This window comes from Eupeodes corollae, chromosome 2, assembly GCF_945859685.1.
Source record: "Eupeodes corollae chromosome 2, idEupCoro1.1, whole genome shotgun sequence".
NCBI classification, from domain to species: Eukaryota; Metazoa; Arthropoda; class Insecta; order Diptera; family Syrphidae; genus Eupeodes; species Eupeodes corollae.
This window is the reverse complement of record NC_079148.1, coordinates 40,461,247-40,481,781: the sequence shown is the minus strand read 5'-3', so window position 1 is coordinate 40,481,781 and position 20,535 is coordinate 40,461,247. Positions and strand designations below refer to the sequence as shown.

General features: G+C 30.9%; 1 protein-coding gene across 1 annotated transcript in view; it reads right to left on the bottom strand.

Annotated features, from left to right (window-relative positions):
* LOC129946013 (GTPase-activating Rap/Ran-GAP domain-like protein 3) overlaps positions 1 to 20,535 on the bottom strand; it is a 110,363-nt gene that overhangs the window by 59,894 nt on the left and 29,934 nt on the right. The window contains exon 2 of the mRNA XM_056056018.1: positions 14,884 to 15,300. Within this exon, the coding sequence (XP_055911993.1) occupies positions 14,884 to 15,254 (371 nt within the window). The 5' untranslated portion in view covers positions 15,255 to 15,300. The remainder of the gene's footprint in view (positions 1 to 14,883; positions 15,301 to 20,535) is intronic.

The window sequence follows — 20,535 nt, the reverse complement described above, 5'->3', positions numbered from 1 at the left end:
CTGTCCAAGATGGAACGGACACACTTAGGCCAGTTTAATGGCCCATTGTGATACCACATGAATCTTGAGGCTTCCTCCTAAGCTCAATGGAACCAGTTAGAGTCTCTTACGAAACGTGAGAGGCTGATTATCCCGATATGATTTAGATCGTTAAAGAAGAATTCTCCTAGGTAATTCTTGCGTTTTCGAGGTAGAGCAGGGCATGTGCAGAGAAGATGAAGAACCGTTTCTTCCTCTTCCTCGTCCATACAGCTTCTGCAAAAGTCATTTGAGAATACGCCTAGTCTCATGGCGTGCTTTCCTATTAGACAGTGTCCGGTTATGACCCCTATTATCGAGCTTATATGCGATCTGCTTAGAGAGAGCAAGCACCTTGAACGTTTTAAATCCAGTGTTGGCCAGTTTTTTTTTGTGGCTTGACACGTGGTGATGTTGGTCCACCTGGTGCCTGCCCTCCTCACAGCGTCTTGCATTAGTAGCAGTTTACAAGTAGCGATTGGTATGCCAGTACTTGTCAAACGTGGTAGGATGGGTTGTACTGTACCGTTCCTGGCGAGTTCATCTGCCTTACAGTTACCTGGAATGTCTCTATGGCCCGGCACCCAGCAAAGGTGAATATTAAACTGTTGCGCCATCTCCATTAGAGATGATCGACAGTTATGGACTGTTATAGAGTTTGTAGAGACTGAGTCCAGAGATTTGATAGCGGCCTGGCTGTCGGAGAAAATACGGATATCAGATGTTGATATCACGTTTTCTTTGAGCCAAGACAAGACTTCCTTAATCGCCAAAAGTTCCGCCTGGAACACGCTACAATGATTGGGAAGGCGGAATGAGAGACTTAATTTCAGTCGTTCAGAGTACACACCACCACCAACCCCTTCTTTGGTCTTTGAGCCATCTGTGTAAAAGTGGATTGACTCATCCTCTAAGAATGTCCTATTCTCCCAAAAAGATCTGGTAGGTATGGAAATCTGGAAATTCCTATCGAATTGTAGTTGGGGGATGGTGTAGTCTGTGTGCTTTGGAATTGATTCTAAGTACCTTAGAATTACGGAGTGGCCAATGTTGTTGTTAGTCCACTGCGACGAAGCATTGAGGCGGATAGCAGAGCTTGCAGCTATTTGTTTACTAAATATGTCAAGAGGTGTAAGGTAGAGCAAGGTGTCCAGTTCCGCAGACGGGGTCGTGCGAAGCGATCCGCTTATACATAGGCAGGCTGAACGTTGAACTTTATTTAACTTATCCCTGTTTATACCTTTCTCGAAAGCAGTCCACCATACTGCTACACCGTACGTTAAAATCGGTCTGATTACCGATGTGTATAGCCAATGCGTGATTCTGGGTTGTAAACCCCATTTATTACCAATAGCTTTTTTGCAAGAAAAGAGAGCTGCAGTAGCTTTTTTGACTCTTTCCTGTACGTTGCGTTTCCAATTTAGTTTTTTGTCTAAGACAAGACCTAGGTATTTGGACTCGTCTGAGAATTTTAATTGGATTCCTTTAATGTAAGGAGGGTTGACAAATGGAATTTTGTACCTCCTCCCCCCCTCAAGAGATCTTTCTCTTTTGGACGTAGAGTCCTTATTGGATCTAGTTTTAGCAATTATGCTTTTGGCCCATTCGACGCGAGCGGTTTGCTGCGGTGTCTTTTCAGCCCCCGATGATGCACCAGAGGCCTTCAAAATTCTCGCCGCATGCCGCCTTTGTCTATAAAGACCTTTAGAGATTTTTCCATTTCTGGAAGTGTTCTCAGTAGTAGTGGTAGGGCCATTTTTCACAACCCTGCCACTACTGAAATTAGGTGTCGCTACCTTTTTATTCTCGTTGCTACCAACAGCAGAGGAGGGTCCATGGTTAGCCACTACTCCCTTCTCTGTGTTGGCCGCAAGAGATACGACAGCAGGCTTTGACACCAAGCTGCCGCCCGGTCCTGAAGTGATACTGGTCTCACATGTGTTTTTGTTTTTGTTGTTTGTTTTGTACATTTTGGTCCCACGAGACGCGAAGAAAAAAGGTCCATCTGCACAGAGATTCGCATGTACAGATAAGGCTAGTTAATCCGGAGGTTGCCAGGTATCCGGATACTCCGTCAGAGACTGGGCTATTTTTGAATTGGGCCCCCAGCCAGGCTGATCATCGGCACGGGTCGTTTAACACCTTAGATCCAGCCCAATAATGATGAGAGGTGGTTGGGGAGGAAGAGAAAGGGTGAGGAGTCAGTTGACGTTAATTCATCATTCTGACTTGTAAGGAAAAGATTGGGATTCGGTAACAGCAATTCAGCTAGGTTACCTAGAGTGAGAAGGAGTATAGGAGATAGGACCGTTGCTAGCTTTTTCGCCATTACAAATGTTGGAGGTGGGATGGGAGTTGGTGACATAAGCGTAGGCCGGTATGCCTTGTTTATGTGGGAATGGATGATGATTTTGGGAAGGTAGAGGGATAAGAACGTCCTTTAGTTTCAGGACTCATCTGGAGAAAATTCTCGAGAATCATTGACCTTACTCAGCTTCTACAACTCGACAAGTTCGACGTTCAGAGTTCGGGCTGTAGCCCGAATTGTTGACACATATTTTTAGATTTCTCGTTTATATTTAAAATTTTGCATTATACATATGTGATTACAAATATTTTGGGTAAAGGCCTTTAAGCTTATGAACTTCACTTAATGATCCGGATTTTTGTTTAAAAATCAATTTTATTTTTAGCTCGGAGGCTATCAGTAGGTATTATCGCATTGAGGGCTCAGTAATGATTGTTGTAAAGCCTCTTCAATCTCAACCTACATATCACTGGTTGCTGCTGTTTTTGGGCTTATGGCGATGGCAGAGGGATTGGACTATACAACAAAAAATTATTTGGCACCACAGTCCGTAGAGCCTAATGACATTACAACCCTCAACCATTCCTGTGTCTGTTACTATTCCAAATCCGAACGACTAATTTGCGATAGCACTTTTCATGACTTTTGCATAATTACTCTTGGAAGATTTTCTAGTTCCTTACAAGAGGAATACAACTTTAGGTGGCACAGACAGGGATTGAACATAGACCTCTAGCATGTCAGTCCTGCGTACTAACCATCACGACACGGTTGCTTCGGAATTAAACCGTAATTATTGAAACATAACTTCATACTCTTTTCTTTTATTTTCTTTTCTTTTCTTTTCTTTCATTTTCTTTTCTTTTCTCATCTTTGGGACCATGTAAAAGTAAGGTGTATGCCAATGCTAAATAATATATTTAAGACCTTATGAATTTATAAAAAATAAAAGAGGCTGGGATGCTACCCACACTGATAACATCATATCCCGTCTGTCGATTTGTCTTGGTTAAAAATTTGTAGGTTTTTGTGTTGGGTTAAGAAAGTTGTCAGTTGAATTATTCTTAAAAAATTTTAAATTACCAACAATTAAATAGTTAAGTTTGAAAATCTAGTTTTGTTAAATAGATTTTGAGTCGAAAACTTTTTTTTTCCAATTTTAGTTGCATTTCTTAAATTTTCACAAATTGGATGAATGAAATTAATTTGAGAGATATCAAGAACCGATCATCAATTTTTACCAAATTTTCGTACTATTTCTTGTAGATTTTATTTTGTTATGAAAAACGGACTGTTGGATTTTTATAAAAAAAATGTAATGAATATCGAAAACAATATTTTTATTTTTTAAAAACTATTTGAGTCGAAAGTAAATTTTTACCAAGTTTTAGTACTGTTTTATTGATAGGTTTTTATTTTTTTGTAAAAAACTGTCAATTCCATTTTTCTCAAAATTTTACTGAATCTCAAATTTTTGAAAAGATATTTGAGCCAAAAATCAATTTTTACCAAATGTTATTAACACTTAAGGTGGCGCTACAGTCCGGGTGGAACTGGGCCTCAACCAACATGCGTCTCCAGCCAGCTCGGTCCCTAGTAGCCGTCCCCAGTTTCGCAGTTGGTTGAGGTCTTCACCCACCTGAGTGCGCTACCTGAGTCGCGGTCTTCCTCTACAGTCGTTGTCTGTGTTAATAGCGGTGCCTAGGTAGGCTGTTTTGTCCAACATGGCGTTGTTCAATGTCCTTTTTCGATGACAGCATATACTTGGTCTTGACCACTAAACCCATCTTCTTCGCTTCCGTCACAATGCTCAAAAACGCTCCACTGACATCACGCTTTGATCTTCCAATTATGTCAGTACCATCTGCTTATCCGAAAAATTGGATGGAGTTTTGGAAGATTATGCCTCTAGTGTTGACGGTTGAGTTTTGCACAATTCTTTCCAGAACGATGTTAAAGAAGTCGCCTTGTCTAAGGTTTTTTTTTTGGAAGAAAATTGTCGATTCGATTTTCCTCAACATTTTTCTGAATGTTGAAAACAATATTTTTTATAAGTTTAAATTAGTTGGAAGCCATAATCTCAAAATTTTGAAGAGATATTTAAATCGAAAATCAATTTTTAAAAACTTTTGTTAATTTTTTTGTTTAGGTTTTTATTTATTGTAAAAAAACTGTCAGTTCGATTTTTCTCAAAATTTTACTGAATATTGACAACAATATTTCTTAGAAGTACAAATTATTTTGAAGCCATAATCTAAAAGTATTCAAGAGATATTTTTACCAACTTTTGTTCAATTTTCTTTTAAGTTTTTATTTTCTCTAAAAACAGTCATTTCGATTTTTTCTCAAAGTTTTACTGAATATTGAAACAATATTTTCTAAAAGTAATTTAATGCCAATAGTTTTATTAATTTTTTTGTTTAGGTTTTTATTTTTTGTAAAAAAAAACTGTCATTTCGAATTTTCTCAAATTTTGTCCGACTGTTAAAAAAACTATTGCTTTTAAGTTTAAACTAATTGGAAGCCATAATCTCTAATTTTTGAAAAGATATTTGAGTAATGTTACTTTAGGTTTTTATTTTTTATAAAAAAGTGTCAATTTAATTTTTCTCAAAATTCTACCACATGTTAAAAACTTTATTTTTCATTGCACAAAATTGTTTTGGAGATACAATTATTTTGTATTCGTAAAATTTTCGAGGTGACAAATTATTTTTTCAGGTTATTTGATTTATAAAAAAAACGTTCATTGTATGTTTTTCAAAAATATATTATATAAAATATTACATTTAATTTAAATCTCTAGCGTCATTGGTTTGTAAGATATTTAAGGCTAACCAAAATGTTAACCTTTTTTTTAAACTGCTATGGCAAAAAAACAACCTCGCAATTTTTTTGAGAGCCCTTTCTGCATCTTTCTGCAGTGTTATCTGTATAAAACAATTTATTTGAATCCGATATCTCTTCTGGTTTTTGAGCTATGGACAACGAAAAAAACTTCGCGAACGTACGTACAGACGCACGCGCAGACATCTTTTAAAAAATCTTTTATTAGGACTCTAGGGACCTTGAAACGTCAAGAATTGTCAAAATTTTTAATTTGACAAATCGGACCCATTACAATAACTTACTATGGGAAGTTAATAAAGCCATAAATATGCAAATTACTTATCAATAATTATAGAATAATTTACATAAAAAGGAAACCCTAGCCGTATTTGTAGTCCTTATATTTTTTTGTCAAAAATTAAAAATTCCAATTTTCTCAAAACGAAAAATTTGTAGGAACTTTCAGATTACATTTTTTTCTTAAATTTGCTTCTTTCAATATAAATAACTTATTTTTGTATTGCTACATGATTCATTTAAAGAACCGTTATTTTGTTTCTATTTTTTTTCAGGAAATGATTTATGTTTCAACAAACGGTCGTATTGTCTAAATAATATTTAACTATCAAAAATATTCATGTGGATTTTTAAAATAATTTTTTTTTTTAAACTCAGTTGAAATGAGGGTGAAATTTTTTTTAATAATATTAAAATGTAACTTATATTATTTTTAGTTTTTTTTTTTTAATCTGGCAATAGTTTTGTTTGCCATTTTGCTCCTGAGGAACGTTTCCTTAAAAAACTATAAAAAAATTAGTCTTAATATACTTTACAAAAGTGAAATAACGTCAATTTAAAAATGTTGATCATATTGAATAACTTCCCAAGTTAAAAATGAAGTGAGTACTAAAAGAAATAAATCCCTTATTTAATTTTTCTGGATATTTGTTGGGGAATTTTCAGACTCTATTATACGAAACAATCAATTTATTAAAGGAACTTTTCGTGAGCGTATTATCTTGCGTCGTGGGCATATGGCCTCCACGATCGTGTGATTTAACATCGTTGGACTATTTTGTAAGTACATATATGTATATATTTATGTTTTATTTATGGAATTCAGTTATCATTTTCACATAATATTATATTCCCTCAAAAGTTAAGTCTATTTAAAATATGTTTACTTAATACTGCCAAAATATTTTCTCAGTAGAAAGGCAAAACACTTATTCGACATCAAATCTCGGTGGATATTTTGCGGAAGTCAATACTATTTTAATGAAGCACAATATATATATCTATATGTTTGCATTTCAAAATAATGTTCAATAAAAATAAGCCCTTAAAACTATAAATTTATTCATGAAGTCGTTTGTACACCGAATTTTACATTAACATATTTTCAAAAGCTAAGTGTTCAGTAAACAACGATGTAAAATTTAATTAAGTTGATGTTTTTCTATATGTTTTCGCCTCCGAGAAATTAATGGTACTTAAGGAGACAAATTTGTTTCTCACCTTTTACCAACAGCTGTTAGGCAATTAACTTGTTTCATGGATGTTCTTCTTCTTCTCACCATTGCTACTTATTACGTCATAATTCATCACTGTCATTGTTGTAGTCTTCTTATGTTAATAATATTCTGCCTTATTCAAATCAAGTCAAGGCTATAAGCATCAGTATCCCAAGCAGGGTTGAAATCATAGAGAAATATGTAATTACACAAATTTTCAGTCCCTCCCCGATAACTGCCGTAATAATAATAAACAAGTTGGTAACATAATTTTGTGATATCCCACTGTCAATAGGCCATTGAGGCAGTGCTCTATGAGGAATAGTTGTAAGCAAAATCGATATAGACTTGTCCAATGCTACGACCGACGACGAGGCAACATAGGTAAATTTGTATCCTCCACAGTCCCTGTTTATCGTTTATGTGAATAAACCTTTGCAGGTGAGCTATATTACGTATATATAGAGGTCGGTCGTTTAGATGGGTTGAAAGGGAGTGATTTTCTGTGGAGGCTGATATTAAATTTTGTATTTGTATACCTATGGGGAGATATACTCGCATAGGTATGTTCATACTAAACTTCATTGTCATATGATGTATGCCGGAAGGATGCAGATCCTGCAGAGTTAAGACTCTAAGTAAACATTCTTTCTGATGACAACGAATACATAAAAAGACCTTCCAGGTGGAGCAGTATAGATATACGAGTAGAAGATAGATGGAATTCTAATTATATGATGCTCTAGCTTTGATTTTTACTATTTTTTAATTAAAAAGTTTATAGCTTACAGCAAAATGGAAACAAATTAAAAATAAATAAACACTACTTTTCCCAACGATTATACAAACAACTTAGAAGAAAGTAACTGATGTGTAATTAATAAATAACCTCAGTCATCATTATTACGAGAATTTGTTTCTTTTTTCTCTGTTTAATAACTTTTATATAATTTGATGATGATTACATTGGAAACTATAATAATAATTATTAAGATGATGTAACTTATTTACATAGCATAATCGGTTGGTTTGTATAATAATTGTGGATAATTTTAATTAAAATCAGGGAAAATTTAACTTGCGTTCTTGAGAGAAAGATTTTTAAATTTGTATTTGCATCAACATTGAAAAAATGGAAAATTGCTCAACTTTCAGAATTTTAAAAATTAATCCAACTAAATTAATTTATTTATTAATTTTCATCAAATATCGAAATACTTTGATTTTCTCTGAATTTGTGCAAAATTGTTATTCTAAAATTTAGTTTAAGTCAAAAAGAAATTATGTTTTTAAATCCGGCAAAAATTGCAAAGGATTTTAGACTCAATTTAAATAATTACAAAAACCATTACAACATTATTTTTTTTGAAAACGAAAAATAAACTAGTCAATTAAATTCTTCTGTTTTTAGAAAATAATTCATTTTTTTTCACTTTTTGTTATTATTATTTAAAAGAAAACTGGCTTTGACTTCTGGTAAAATTTTTAAAATAATTCAATAGACAGTTTTTTTTCAAAAAACAAAAACCATTGCTTAAAGTTGAAAAATTGATTTTCGACTTAAATATGTTTTTAAAAATTAAAGATATTGGGGCGTATTCATAGAGAATTACTGAAATCGTGATTTCCTGATCGATAGTTTAAGGCTTGTTGATTAAATAAACACAGCTCTTATTCATTGTCAATTATCCTGATGTGTTTAGTAAAACTCCAGGATAAGGTTGTATTCTACTACAATCATATTTCAAATGACAGGTCAAAGCAAAAACATACTGTTAAGAAGTATTCACATGAGCGCGACCAACGAACGGCGAATAAATTACAAAATGTGAGTTTGTATACGTTTGAAGACAAATTTCCACACAAATTCTAAATAAAACGATTGCAATATAGTTTCTATTTGATTTATGATGCATACTTTTACTTTTCAATATCATCATACTTCATACTACTTATTACTTATAATATTATATTATAATATTACAAATGCGAATGTAAGTTTGTTTGTTACGCTTTCGCGCAAAAACTACTTAACCGATCATCATGAAACTTTGCACATACACTCTTGAAGGTATTAGAAGTAACAAAGGATACTTTTTATTAAAAAAAAATTAAAAAAAGTACGAAAAATAAGAAAATTGTTTGTAAAAATATAGTCAAATTTAGCTACTTCAACGCCATCTAGCATCATAGTAATGAAGTTTCAACCCTGAATACTGTAATACCAACCCACTGTATTACCGACATGTTACGAATTTTGAATGCTTTTGTCTGCGCATGTTGTTGCATTATGTTAGAGGTCCAATTAGCTTTACAGAACTTAAAATTGTCAATTGTCAGGAATGTCAAACCTACCGAGAAGCATGTGAAGCTCGGCGACTGTTAGAAAATGACAATCATTGGGATGAAACTATGGAGAAAGCTGTACAATGCCGATCGCCAGATAAAATCAGGGAACTTTACGCTACGCTTTTATCTTCTTGCAGTCCTTCTAACCCTTAAACTCTTTGAAATAAGTAAAAAGAAACCATGGCTGAAGATATTTTACATCAACTGCAGCAAGTACACACAGACATTACTTTCAATGAACATGTCTACAATAAAAGGCTAATTATAATCGAAAACAAGGTTTTTACGATGGTTGGACAAAAATTAGATGATTTAGGAATGTCCAGCCCTCGAAGAGACAATGTGTTTATTTTTGATAATGACATTGCACGAGAGCTAGATTATGATTTCATAGCACTGCAACATCAAGTGGCAGAATTAGTCCCTCAATTACTTTCAAAGCAAAATCATGTTTTCCATCAAGTTTTACGTAAAATAGACTCTGCAGTGGTAGACTCTTCTTTATTTAGAATTCAGAATTATTTTGTTACGGTGAAATATATTTTAACATTTGTTGTTGCATTTCAATAAGCATATATTAAGGTGTTGAAACTTCATTGTCTGTAGTAATTTTCAAAAATTGTTGATCTCAGCCAAGCAATAAAATGTATTTATTATATTGACTCATTTCTATTATTATACCTTTACCCTTTATCTATCATACTTATTTAATTTCTCCACTGCGGGCGAAGCCGCGGGTAAAAAGCTAGTATATTAATAAATTTAAGAAAACAAATTTATTCGTCGCAAAAAAAATGTGGTCGATACGAACTGTCAAACTTTATTCGCGTTCCACATTATCCACACTCGCAACGAATAAAATAATCACGCATACTTAACCTACAAAAATCATTCTTGTTTTGGTTTCGGTTGTGAATGGCAGTTTTATTAAGGAAATATATTCTCCTTCAATTTTCCGATTTTTATGAAATGGATGCACATGAAATCTTTTTCTTGTTTGTTTATTAACGAGGACACCAATAACTCTTTTTAAAACAAATATAGCTTCGACCGCATTTTCTCAATCGGTTGTTTTCAAAACAAAACACAATAATGATAAGCACAAAAAAAAAACAAGTGTTAAAGTCAAACTTTATTCGCGACGAATTAAAAACTCTCATGTGAAAGAAATGTCAAAATCGACGAATGTTCGTTCATTCGTTGGTCGTGCCCATGTTTAAAACTTGTTATTTTGTGCTGTCATTCCTCAAATTGGATGTAATAATATTAAAAACGATATCATTCCTAAAAATTCTTGTCGCTTAATTCAAATGGCATGTTTTGAAGATCACCAAATAACTGAAACTCCTCTGAGAAATCCATATCTTCTTCAATTGCCAATCAATCAATAAAAACCTTGATTTTCGACTCAAATATCTTTTCAAAAATTTGAGATAATAGTTTCTTATTAATTTTTACTTAGAAGAAATATTGTTTTCAACATTAGGACAAATTTTGAGAAAAATCGAACTGACAGTTTTTTACATAAAATAAAAACTTCGAAAAAAAATGTATACAAGTTGGTAAAAATTGATTTTCGACTCAAATATCTCTTCAAAAATTTGAAAAATTGGCTTCAAACTAATTTCATCTTATAAGAAATATTATTTTCAACATTCGATAAAATTAAAAAAAAATCGAATTGACAGTTTTTTTACAAAAAATAAAACTCTAAAAACAACAATACTTAAACTTTGTAAAAATTTACTTTCGACTCAAGAAGCTTTTCAAAAATTTAAAAATTGGCTTCAAACTTATTTTATTTCACAGAAAATATTGTTTTCGATATTCAGTAATTTGTATATAAAAATCCAACAGTCCGTTTTTTTTATAAAAAATAAAATCTACAAAAAATAGTACGCAAATTTGGTAAAAATTGATACGATTACATATTATAGACAAATCTACAGACGAGATGATAAGTTATCAGTGTGGTTCGCATCCCAGCCTCTTTTTATTTGATAGAATTTGTTGAGCTTTTCAATTCACAAACAAAAATCAAATATGACATGTGGCTGTGATAATAACAACTTAAACATGTTGTTTATGGTTATACCAAAGATTAAGCCCTAAACTAAGGTTTAAATTTATTTACAAATAGCCTAAACTCTGGACTTGATTAACGGATACTCAGCAAGCGCTTAGCAAACATCTATGAATATGCCCCATTGGCTTCAAACTAGTTTCATAGAAACTAGTGTTCGACATTCAGTTCTTTTTTTATAAAAATCTGACAGTTAGTTTTTTCAAAAAAATTATGATGTTCGATTCTCAATATCTCGAGAATAAATGAAGTTGTTCTTTTAAAATTCCAATCTGCATTTGTTAATATAAGAAATACAAGTTTTCAAGAAATGCTACTAAGACTGGTTTTCCCCTAAAGATCTCGTCGACAAAAACAGATTTTGAAATCTTACTATTATAATATGCAAGATATTGTTGGTTAGTTTTTGTTAATTTTTAAGAATGATTGAAATTTTTTTAAACAAAACCTTTGAAAACAATAAAAAAAACTGATAAGATTTGGTTTTCGATTCAAGTTATAAGGGAACTAAGAAATATATTGACTTACAATTATTTATCTGGCACAAAATATTGTTACGCACATTTTGTTAAAGTTTTAAGAAATCAACAGACGTGATTGGAAGTTATAAGTATAGGTTGCAACCCAGCCTCTTTTGTTTTTATTAAATTTAAAAGGAAAATATATGTAAATTAAACATTTAATAAGGTAATACAAAATTTTAATAACTAACAATTTAATTTGAACTATGGTAACGTTAAGGAGAAGTTTCGATTAATTATATTTAAAATTTTATTGAAAATAGGTCAATCATGTGTAAAATATGTCAGGAAATTTTTCAACCAACAGCTGGTGTATGCTTGATTACGGTGAAGGCATTAGCTTTTCAAATATGTCTTTTTCTTTTAAAGACAAAGTTTGCAAGAATATAAATTCCATTCGTTTATTCTTGCAGATGTTGTACACAGCTACCAGTTTGTTTTCCTAAACTCAATTGCAAATTGCAATCGATTAATCATTCTCAAATTTGAACACATTTAAAGTCTTCTTAGTTGAATTATTGTCATCATAATCTGGAACGAATTTCAAGTTATTGATTCGTAAAATAAATAAAATTTTAGATTCAAATTAGACTTCGGAATAAAAAACGATTATTGAGAATAGGAACAAGTTTGTAGGTAACCTGTTTCTATTTGCATATTTATTCCTTGTCGTGGCTTTAAGAATTTTAAAGTGATATTTTTAGTACTTGATCCTTAAGGTGTGTCATATCGGAGTGAGTCTACAATGATATTTACAGCGAATATGATATTATTTTCAATCAACATTTTGCAAAAAATTGTATGTTAAAGAATAGAACCGTCATGCAACACACACTGAAAACTTACTCTTGAAATTGGATTTAAAATTATATTTCTTGGAATAAATCAAATTGTTATTTACAGGAACATCTTAAACTAAAAAATCAATAATTAAAGTTTAAGCTATAATATTTTTCGTCGGAGATAAGCGAAATGTTAAACCAATTTAAAGATTTCAATAGCATTTTTCTAAAAATGTTTCTTTTCAAGACGTTTGAGTCGAAAACCAATTTGTATCCTTTATTAGATATCAAGAATCCCATTCTAAGTGGAATTAATTCTGTTTGAAAGCAATACCATTTTCTGTTCATATTTGAGTTTTATAACTAAATCCTATCAATTGATTTAATTAATTCCAATAACTTAAATTCAGGTGATATTAGTTGTAAATGGTGCTCCCAATACAAGTTCCTTTTTTAAATTGCGAAAGAAAAAGAAACACAACTTTGTGCTAAAATTTTGTTTGTCAACGTAACTACGCAGATGGAAATGCAATTTATAAGAAAACATACATTTTAGCCGATAGGTCTTTTTACCCAAATTACAAATGTTATAGCGCACAAACCAATTTTATTAAAATTTTATTGTTAAACGATATGGAGAATATACCCAAAGGGGTGTTACAACATTTTTGGTTTTATGAAATGCCAAAAAAGAGAAGCATTCAAAATATTAAAAATTTCATATTTCCCAAAAATGGCTCTATCGTGGAAAAACATTTCATAAAAAAATGGCACATAGCCCAAAATCAAAGTCATATTGCCTAAAGAATTTTAAGTGTCATAAGGCCCATTGGCATATCGCCCAAAATATGTCAACAATTAGAAATTGTGACAAGATTTTTGTTTATTTTGGCCTCTAAGACATTTTGGGTTTAAAATTTGATCGCCTCCTTATACATACCTCACTGATTATACAAGTCCTAGAGCCCAACCACTTTAAATCTTTTGGGCGCTATAACATATTTAAATAAGGGGGGTTATTATGAAAAACGAAACTCGTTCAAAATAACGCTTATTAGTTAAATTGCAATTAAAAAAAACGATTGTAGTGACACTAAATCGTCAAATTGCCATTAAGAAAAACGAGAATCGTAAAAATGACGATACTCGTATTTTTATTTACGAGTGCCTTCAGCTCTCGTTCAGCTTTCGTTTTGGGGGTAGATGTCAAATGTCATTTATTTTTTTGTTTTTGTTTGGTTGGTTTTTGTTTTGTTAAGTGCGCAAAAAAATGTGAGTAAATAATAAACGTTCAAACGATAAAGAAACTTGAACCTGGCAAATATTTAAGAAGTTTTTTTTAATACTAGATGGAAAGGATTTCACTTTACTTATGTTGAACTTGGAAGGCTCATTGGGTTCGATGAATCTCTTAAAACTCTTCTTTTTATACGCATTTCCTCTTCTTCGTTAGTTTGGGATTTATCTTCGCTTTCAAGAAAATATTCGCAGTGAAAAAACATTTTATAGAATTTATGCAAATTACATTTATTTTTGAAACTTCCTCGACTATTTATATTTTGACATTTGTTAATAGGAGTGAAGTTAGTTGCTCCTTTAAAAAATTATCATTTTTCGTTTTTGCCTGGCAACTTTTTTTGCTTTCTATTTTCGTATCTTATAATCGCTCTTCACCATGACTTTCGTTTCTTCGATTTTCGTTTTTTCTGCCGTTCGTTTCGTAATTCATAATAAGGGCCAAGGTTTGGGTGACCCGACACATTTTATTTGGGCCTTCTGACGTCTTCTTAGTGATATTTTTTACGACGGTTCACTTTTTGAGCCACATGTCATTTTAAGAATTAGGTCAACTAAATGTCCAAATAATGTCACCAAGCCCAACGCCTATGTCAAAAAACCCAAATTCAAAATTGCTTTGTGACCAATTTTGGGATTTATCAAATTTTAGGATTTGGGCGTTATGGTTTTAGTGAAAAGGCCTAACGCCGATTTTTTCACCAACAATCCATTCAAGTCTAAAGAACTTTTTCCACAAACTGCCGTACAGCAGGCATGATCGTTGTTCAAAAATCATTTCTCTCCATTTAGGTATATGATTTTCCTTTTTCTACAAATTTCGAATACAAAACAATTAAAGAATTTCCGTTCTTAAAAAAAATTTCAGCAATTTTTTTATAAATTTAAAAAATAATTGAAGTATGTATATCATTTTTGAATAACGATAAATATGTACATTATTTTGGTTTGGTTATGAGAATATCTTAAGCTTTAAGATACTGTTTGAAATTGCATCAGTTGATGTTTAAAAATTTTAAAAATAATAAAAATAAGTTAAACCACTCCTTTCTCATGATTAAGTATTTTTTTTCAATAACGCTCATTATTAAAAAATATAAAAATAATGTAGGATATCAGTATCAAAGTTAAATTAAATAAGAGTTCTTAAAAATCTCGATGATCCCAAAGAACAAAAACTCACCTTGTTGGTACAGCTTTAACGCGGTCGTCAACCAATTCCCACGAAGTAATTTTCACAGGCCAAGCCACTTGACCAAAACTCTCCTTAATCAATGCCTCCCAAGCGGAATATGATGTTATTGACACATTGTCCGTTGGCAATCGATGGGAGCGTTGAAGACGTCCTTTTTTCCTTTGCATTGACAAAGGTGTAATCAAAGATGACGTCGATGCTCTGGTCTCTGAATTTTTATTCCCTTCAATAATTGGCAACGACATTGATGCCGATGCGGGTGACAAAGAAGTTTGATTATCTTCACAAACTTCTCCTTCATCTTCTTTCTCTTCTGCTCTCTCTGATTCTGTTTCCAAAAATGTATTTTGTTTGTCCATACTTGAGGATTATTATTATATTTTAGTTTTCATCAGTTATCGTGATCTGAATATAAAATAAAAAATTATATTATGTTAGTTTATTTTTATTATTTATGAATGCGTATCATTTACGTAATTATAAAAAAATTTGTTGAAATATTCAATTAAAAATAATCTAAGCTCTTTGCTGAATCTTTTATGTGTTGAGTTTTTCCTTGTAAGGAAAAAAATCCTTTAAGGAGTATAAATGTTCTTTCTTTCATTCTGTTTATTAAAAGGAATGAAAAATGATGTTGCTTGGGCTGTTGTGTTATTTTCCTTTTTTATTATACATGATTTTGTATACAATAAAGCCTCCTTAAGGTTTAAAGTAAGGCTATCCTTAAGGTACATTTTGCGGCTAACGTTCTGAATCAGTTAATTAGGGTCAACATTTTAGAAACGAAAAATCATGTTTTTGTATTTAAATCTACAGAAAAGATTCTCATGAAGTTCATGAAATGGAAGCAAGTTCTAAATGTTTTTAATCTCATATTTTACATTTTAAGAAAGACGCAAACTTAAACAATATGTTCTGTTATTACATTTTTGTGAAGAAGAAAAACTTTTGGTGGTAATGGATACAAAACTTTTGTTTAAATTCTTTAATTTTATTTTTAAATATAGATTAAATCATTCTGCGTTTTGTTAAAAAACAAATTCAAATATTTTTGTTTCCTTATTTCCTTCAGAAAATACAAACATTAATATAACACGTGTATGACAAAGTACAATTGAATTAATTTGATTAATGCAAAATAAAAATCGTGTTGCAAACAATCAAATCACGCGCAGTGTTTCTCCTGGGAAATATATATTTTTCATGTTTTTCTTCACATTTTAAATGGGAATTTTATTGATTCATATATCTTTATACCTTTTCCTGAGCTGGTGCTGGATCTGGGGATGGGTGTGGTGTTTCTTGCTTTTTGGAATGTTTTTTTTTTTGTATATTTTGTGAGTACTTACTTGTAAAACGTATACCACATCAATTATGGTTGGTCTGACACGCACAATAATGCTAATGTAATGAACCTAATTAAGTGAGTAACATTCCTAGGAAAAAAAATGTCACGAAATTCTTTTGTATAACTAAATTTTAAGATCATAAGAGACAAATTTATCTTAGCTTGTTTCAAGTACTTATGCATATTATATAGAAGTAATATATCTATATCCACCTTCTGTATACCTTAGCTATTAATTCTGTCTTATATAATAAAATAAAATAAGAAAATGAGAAACCTAAAGTATAGAAGAAAACTTAATTATAACTTAAGAAATTCTTTGACGGAAAATTAAATACGGCTACAGTAGTGTATTCAATGAAAAAATTTAACAAAATGACGAACAGGTTAGGGCTCCAAATTACTACAAGAATAGTTTATTCTTATAAAATGAAATTAATTGTTAATCGATGAAGTGCATTTTCGTACGTTTTGACGTAAATATGTAAAAAATAGTATTATGGTATTATGCGACATTAGAAGTATGTAGCAAATTTTGCATTCGTAGAAAATAACGAACTCCAGATTTCAATCAAACATGTCATTACCATGTCATAACATATTTGTATGTCTGACTGTCTGTCCACGCCCTACACCTACATCCGAAACAATGGGGTTGATTAAGTTCAAGCTTGGAAATAACCGTTTTAAGTGAATATACATAAATAGTTTTTTAATATAACAATAGTACAAATACAAAAGTCCAAAGTCGAACATTCTAATTTTCTCAAAAACAAACCGATTTTTATAAAATTTTCTTTAATTTTTGTTTAACTTTGGTTCTTTCAACAAAAACTTTTTTTTTATTGCTAAAAACGAATGCCCCCAATAAACAGTTTTTTTTTGTTTCAGAGTTTTCTCAAGTACTAATAAAATAATTTTTAAAATTCTTAAGAACGGGTCAATATTTTGCCATAGAAAATGTAAAACGTACCTATGTTAATAATTTCTAAAAAACTGCATGCTTAACATTTTTTAACTTAATCTCAAAAAACTTCTTTATAAAAACTTAATTTAAAAATGCTATGATGAATTTTGTTTTTTAAATTAAATAAATGTGATTTAATATTTTAAAGACAAACTTTTTGTAAACAGAGTAATTTAAGTGACCCAGTCGTGCATTTAAATTTTTACACATTACAATGTTATAAGTAATTGATGCTTTTGGAAAAAAATCAAATAACATTTGTTTAATCTTTTCAAATAAAAAAACAGCCAATGTCTAAATTACTGGTGTCTTAGACGCGCGGTTTTAAATCTCGCAAAACTTTTTTCAAAGTCCGTCTTTTTGACAGCTGTTTCTGTTTCTGTTTTTATGTTCGCTGACATTTTATAGTGAAAAGCCTTACTCCTGAATAATGTTTTCAAATCGTGCAAATTCGGGCAACGCATCATTTTGTTGAAGGAAACTTGTGGTAAGCATTATCTAACGTCGTTGGCCTATGGCGTTGCCACCAAGATCATGTTAAGTCACTTGTAAACTTAGATTAGAGACGAATAACACATTTCAAGAGAATATCTGACGCTTTATTGCTGTATTCGTCAAAAATTGGTCTCATCTGCTACGTTTATTTAATGGTTAAGTTTTTTTTAAATAATATTATTTGCATCAAATAGTTTTTTTTCTACCATAAATAAGTTCTGATCAAACTGTAAAATTTTAAAATTAAATTGCACAACTGGATCGCACGATCTAGGTCCTGCATCCAAAGAGTCTGTTTAAAAATATTTCCTATAATTTAAGATATAAAATAGTACTTGCAAAATAAGTAAAAAAAATAAGTAAAAAAAATGTAATTTGTTTCTCAAAAAACATCAATTTTTCAAAATTTTTTTTTGATAATCATTCAGGCGGTTATTTTTAAATTTTGTTTGTTTTTTTTTGTTTAGTTTGAATTTTTTAAATATTTTTGTTATGTGGTTATTTAAAATATATTAATTGTCATATTGTATTTAATTTCGTTTAAAAGTGTTATCTTTTAACATTTTTGACCACCAAATATTACCTAAACGGTTCATGAGTTCCTAAGAAACCTTTAAAACGAAATAATTGTTACATGGGCGGTATCCTTTTGAAGCATTACAAAAAAAACAAGTTTGCCTTATTATTTCGAACATTTTTACGTTAGGGAGTTGAACTGCATTTATATTAAAGCCAGGAGGGTCGAAATCATATAATCCAAAATATAAAAAGAAGTCAAACTAAATTACAATTTTATCACAAAAGTCATAATTAAAAAAGTGTTTTTTGGTAATAAAGAAAATCAGTAGTATTCATGCAACTTCCTCGGGGCATTTGCATACATAAAATTTTGCATTCTCAAAACTAAATTAGATTTCTTATTTCAACATAATGAATGCCCTAAAGTGAAATGTATGTTTCTACTGAAGCAACAATGGTGTTATGGAGGTGAGCAGATGTTGAATTAAGATAGTTCAAGTAATCAAATTTACCAAACAAAAAGAAGTGTATTAAAATTTTAAAGCACACTTATTTTTTTCAAGAAAAAATATTTTGAATTACTAATCAAATGGAAATCAATCTTTCAATAAAATGAAAAATATTTAACAAAGTTGAAGATTGTCAGAAAATGTGTGTTTGTCTTTTTGTATTGACTTGTAAGTTTTTTAAATCAGTTTCAATTGAAGTTTCAACATATCACGAATAATAAACACAACAATGTGCATGAGTTTCGTAAAATGAGTTTAAATTTTCAATGAAATGAGAAAATTCTATACGTATCTATGTCCTCACATTGGGCGGCAATTTATTAGCCTCTTTTTGAATCAATAGGTCGTATATATATATATAATATTTATATATATCAATTTTTTGGGATCAACCTTAAAAGCATAAATACCAACTGTGCGTTTCTTATACGAACTTGTAAAGTTTCCTCCATATATGAATTCTAATAAACAGCTCTACGAATAAAAAAAAGGGCACATCTAAAATTTCTAAACTAATGAATTTTGCTCATACTAAAAGACCCCTTCGTCGTCTGACTTAATCCAACCTTGTGTAGATTTATCTTAATAAAGGATAAAGTTAATCAAAACACGAACTTGAACTCCTTCGCGTATAAGGACAAGGAGGTAGCTAAGCTATAATATCTATATAAATTTTTGTCGAAGAGGCGACTGTCAGCACGCAACGCCATCCGACAGCGACACCGACATCTTTTTGCAAGGAGAAGATTTTCTTTATACCTTGTATAGCTTCTTGTGTAAGGATAAGAAATTTATCTTACCCTCAACTATACGACAACGTCGCGTCGTCGCTCGTCGGTGTTGGAATATCCATTCAATGAGATTCAAACAAGCAGATTAGATGAATTAATATCCGTATAACTTAAATTAAAATTTTAAAAGTTGCATGCTTCGCTCGTTTTGAAAAGGTAAATTGTTGGGTTAATTAATTTTTAATTTAAAAGGCATCATGTTGAAGTTATGGTATTTAGTTGGCTTTCTTCAAGATTTTGTAGTGGTTTTGTATAAAGTTAAAATTAGAATAAGTGGGCTAATTAGGAACTAAAAAACCTAATACCAGGGTGCGAAGAAATGTAAGTATATTTTTGATGAATTTTTAAGCTTTTTCCCAGACTATCGTATGTTTTTTCGTGGATAGTCAAGTCAGCTTGTTTAAACGTCATAAAACATTTCTGAATATTCTGTTTCATGTGCTTTTAGTAAGTTTTAAGTAAATATTAAGCGCTGTTTACAGTATTAAATATGTAAAAGTAAACAACGAACGGTCTTACTGGCGGCATCCAAAATGAAGACAAAATCATTTGGTCATGGTTTTATCTTGACGAGACAGACAAATTGTCTAACCTAAATAAAGTTGTAGGTGTAAAAGCATATATCTTGGAAGAATATTTTGAAAATGATTTCCATTTCTCGCTTTAAGAGTGAAATCCACTTTCCTTAGAAAAGCTCATTTTTTATTCAACAAGATTAGGACAAATTATCATCTTACTTTAGCTAAGGTAAGGCAGAAGTATTATCATTTTTTGGAAAATTCAAATTCAAGCATTATCAGCATTTTGGAAAGATTTTTAATACTCTTAAGCAATTAACAATTTTCAACTTTACAGAAAAGTAGGTTTATGAAAGGAGAAACAAATTAGAAAAATTGTCTATTATATTTTTTCAAAAAAACTATGTTGTTTTTTGTTGGATGCTACAATTTAAAGATCAACTTAATATGATTCTAGTTATTCTTTATTTGTTATATAAAACACCATTAAAAT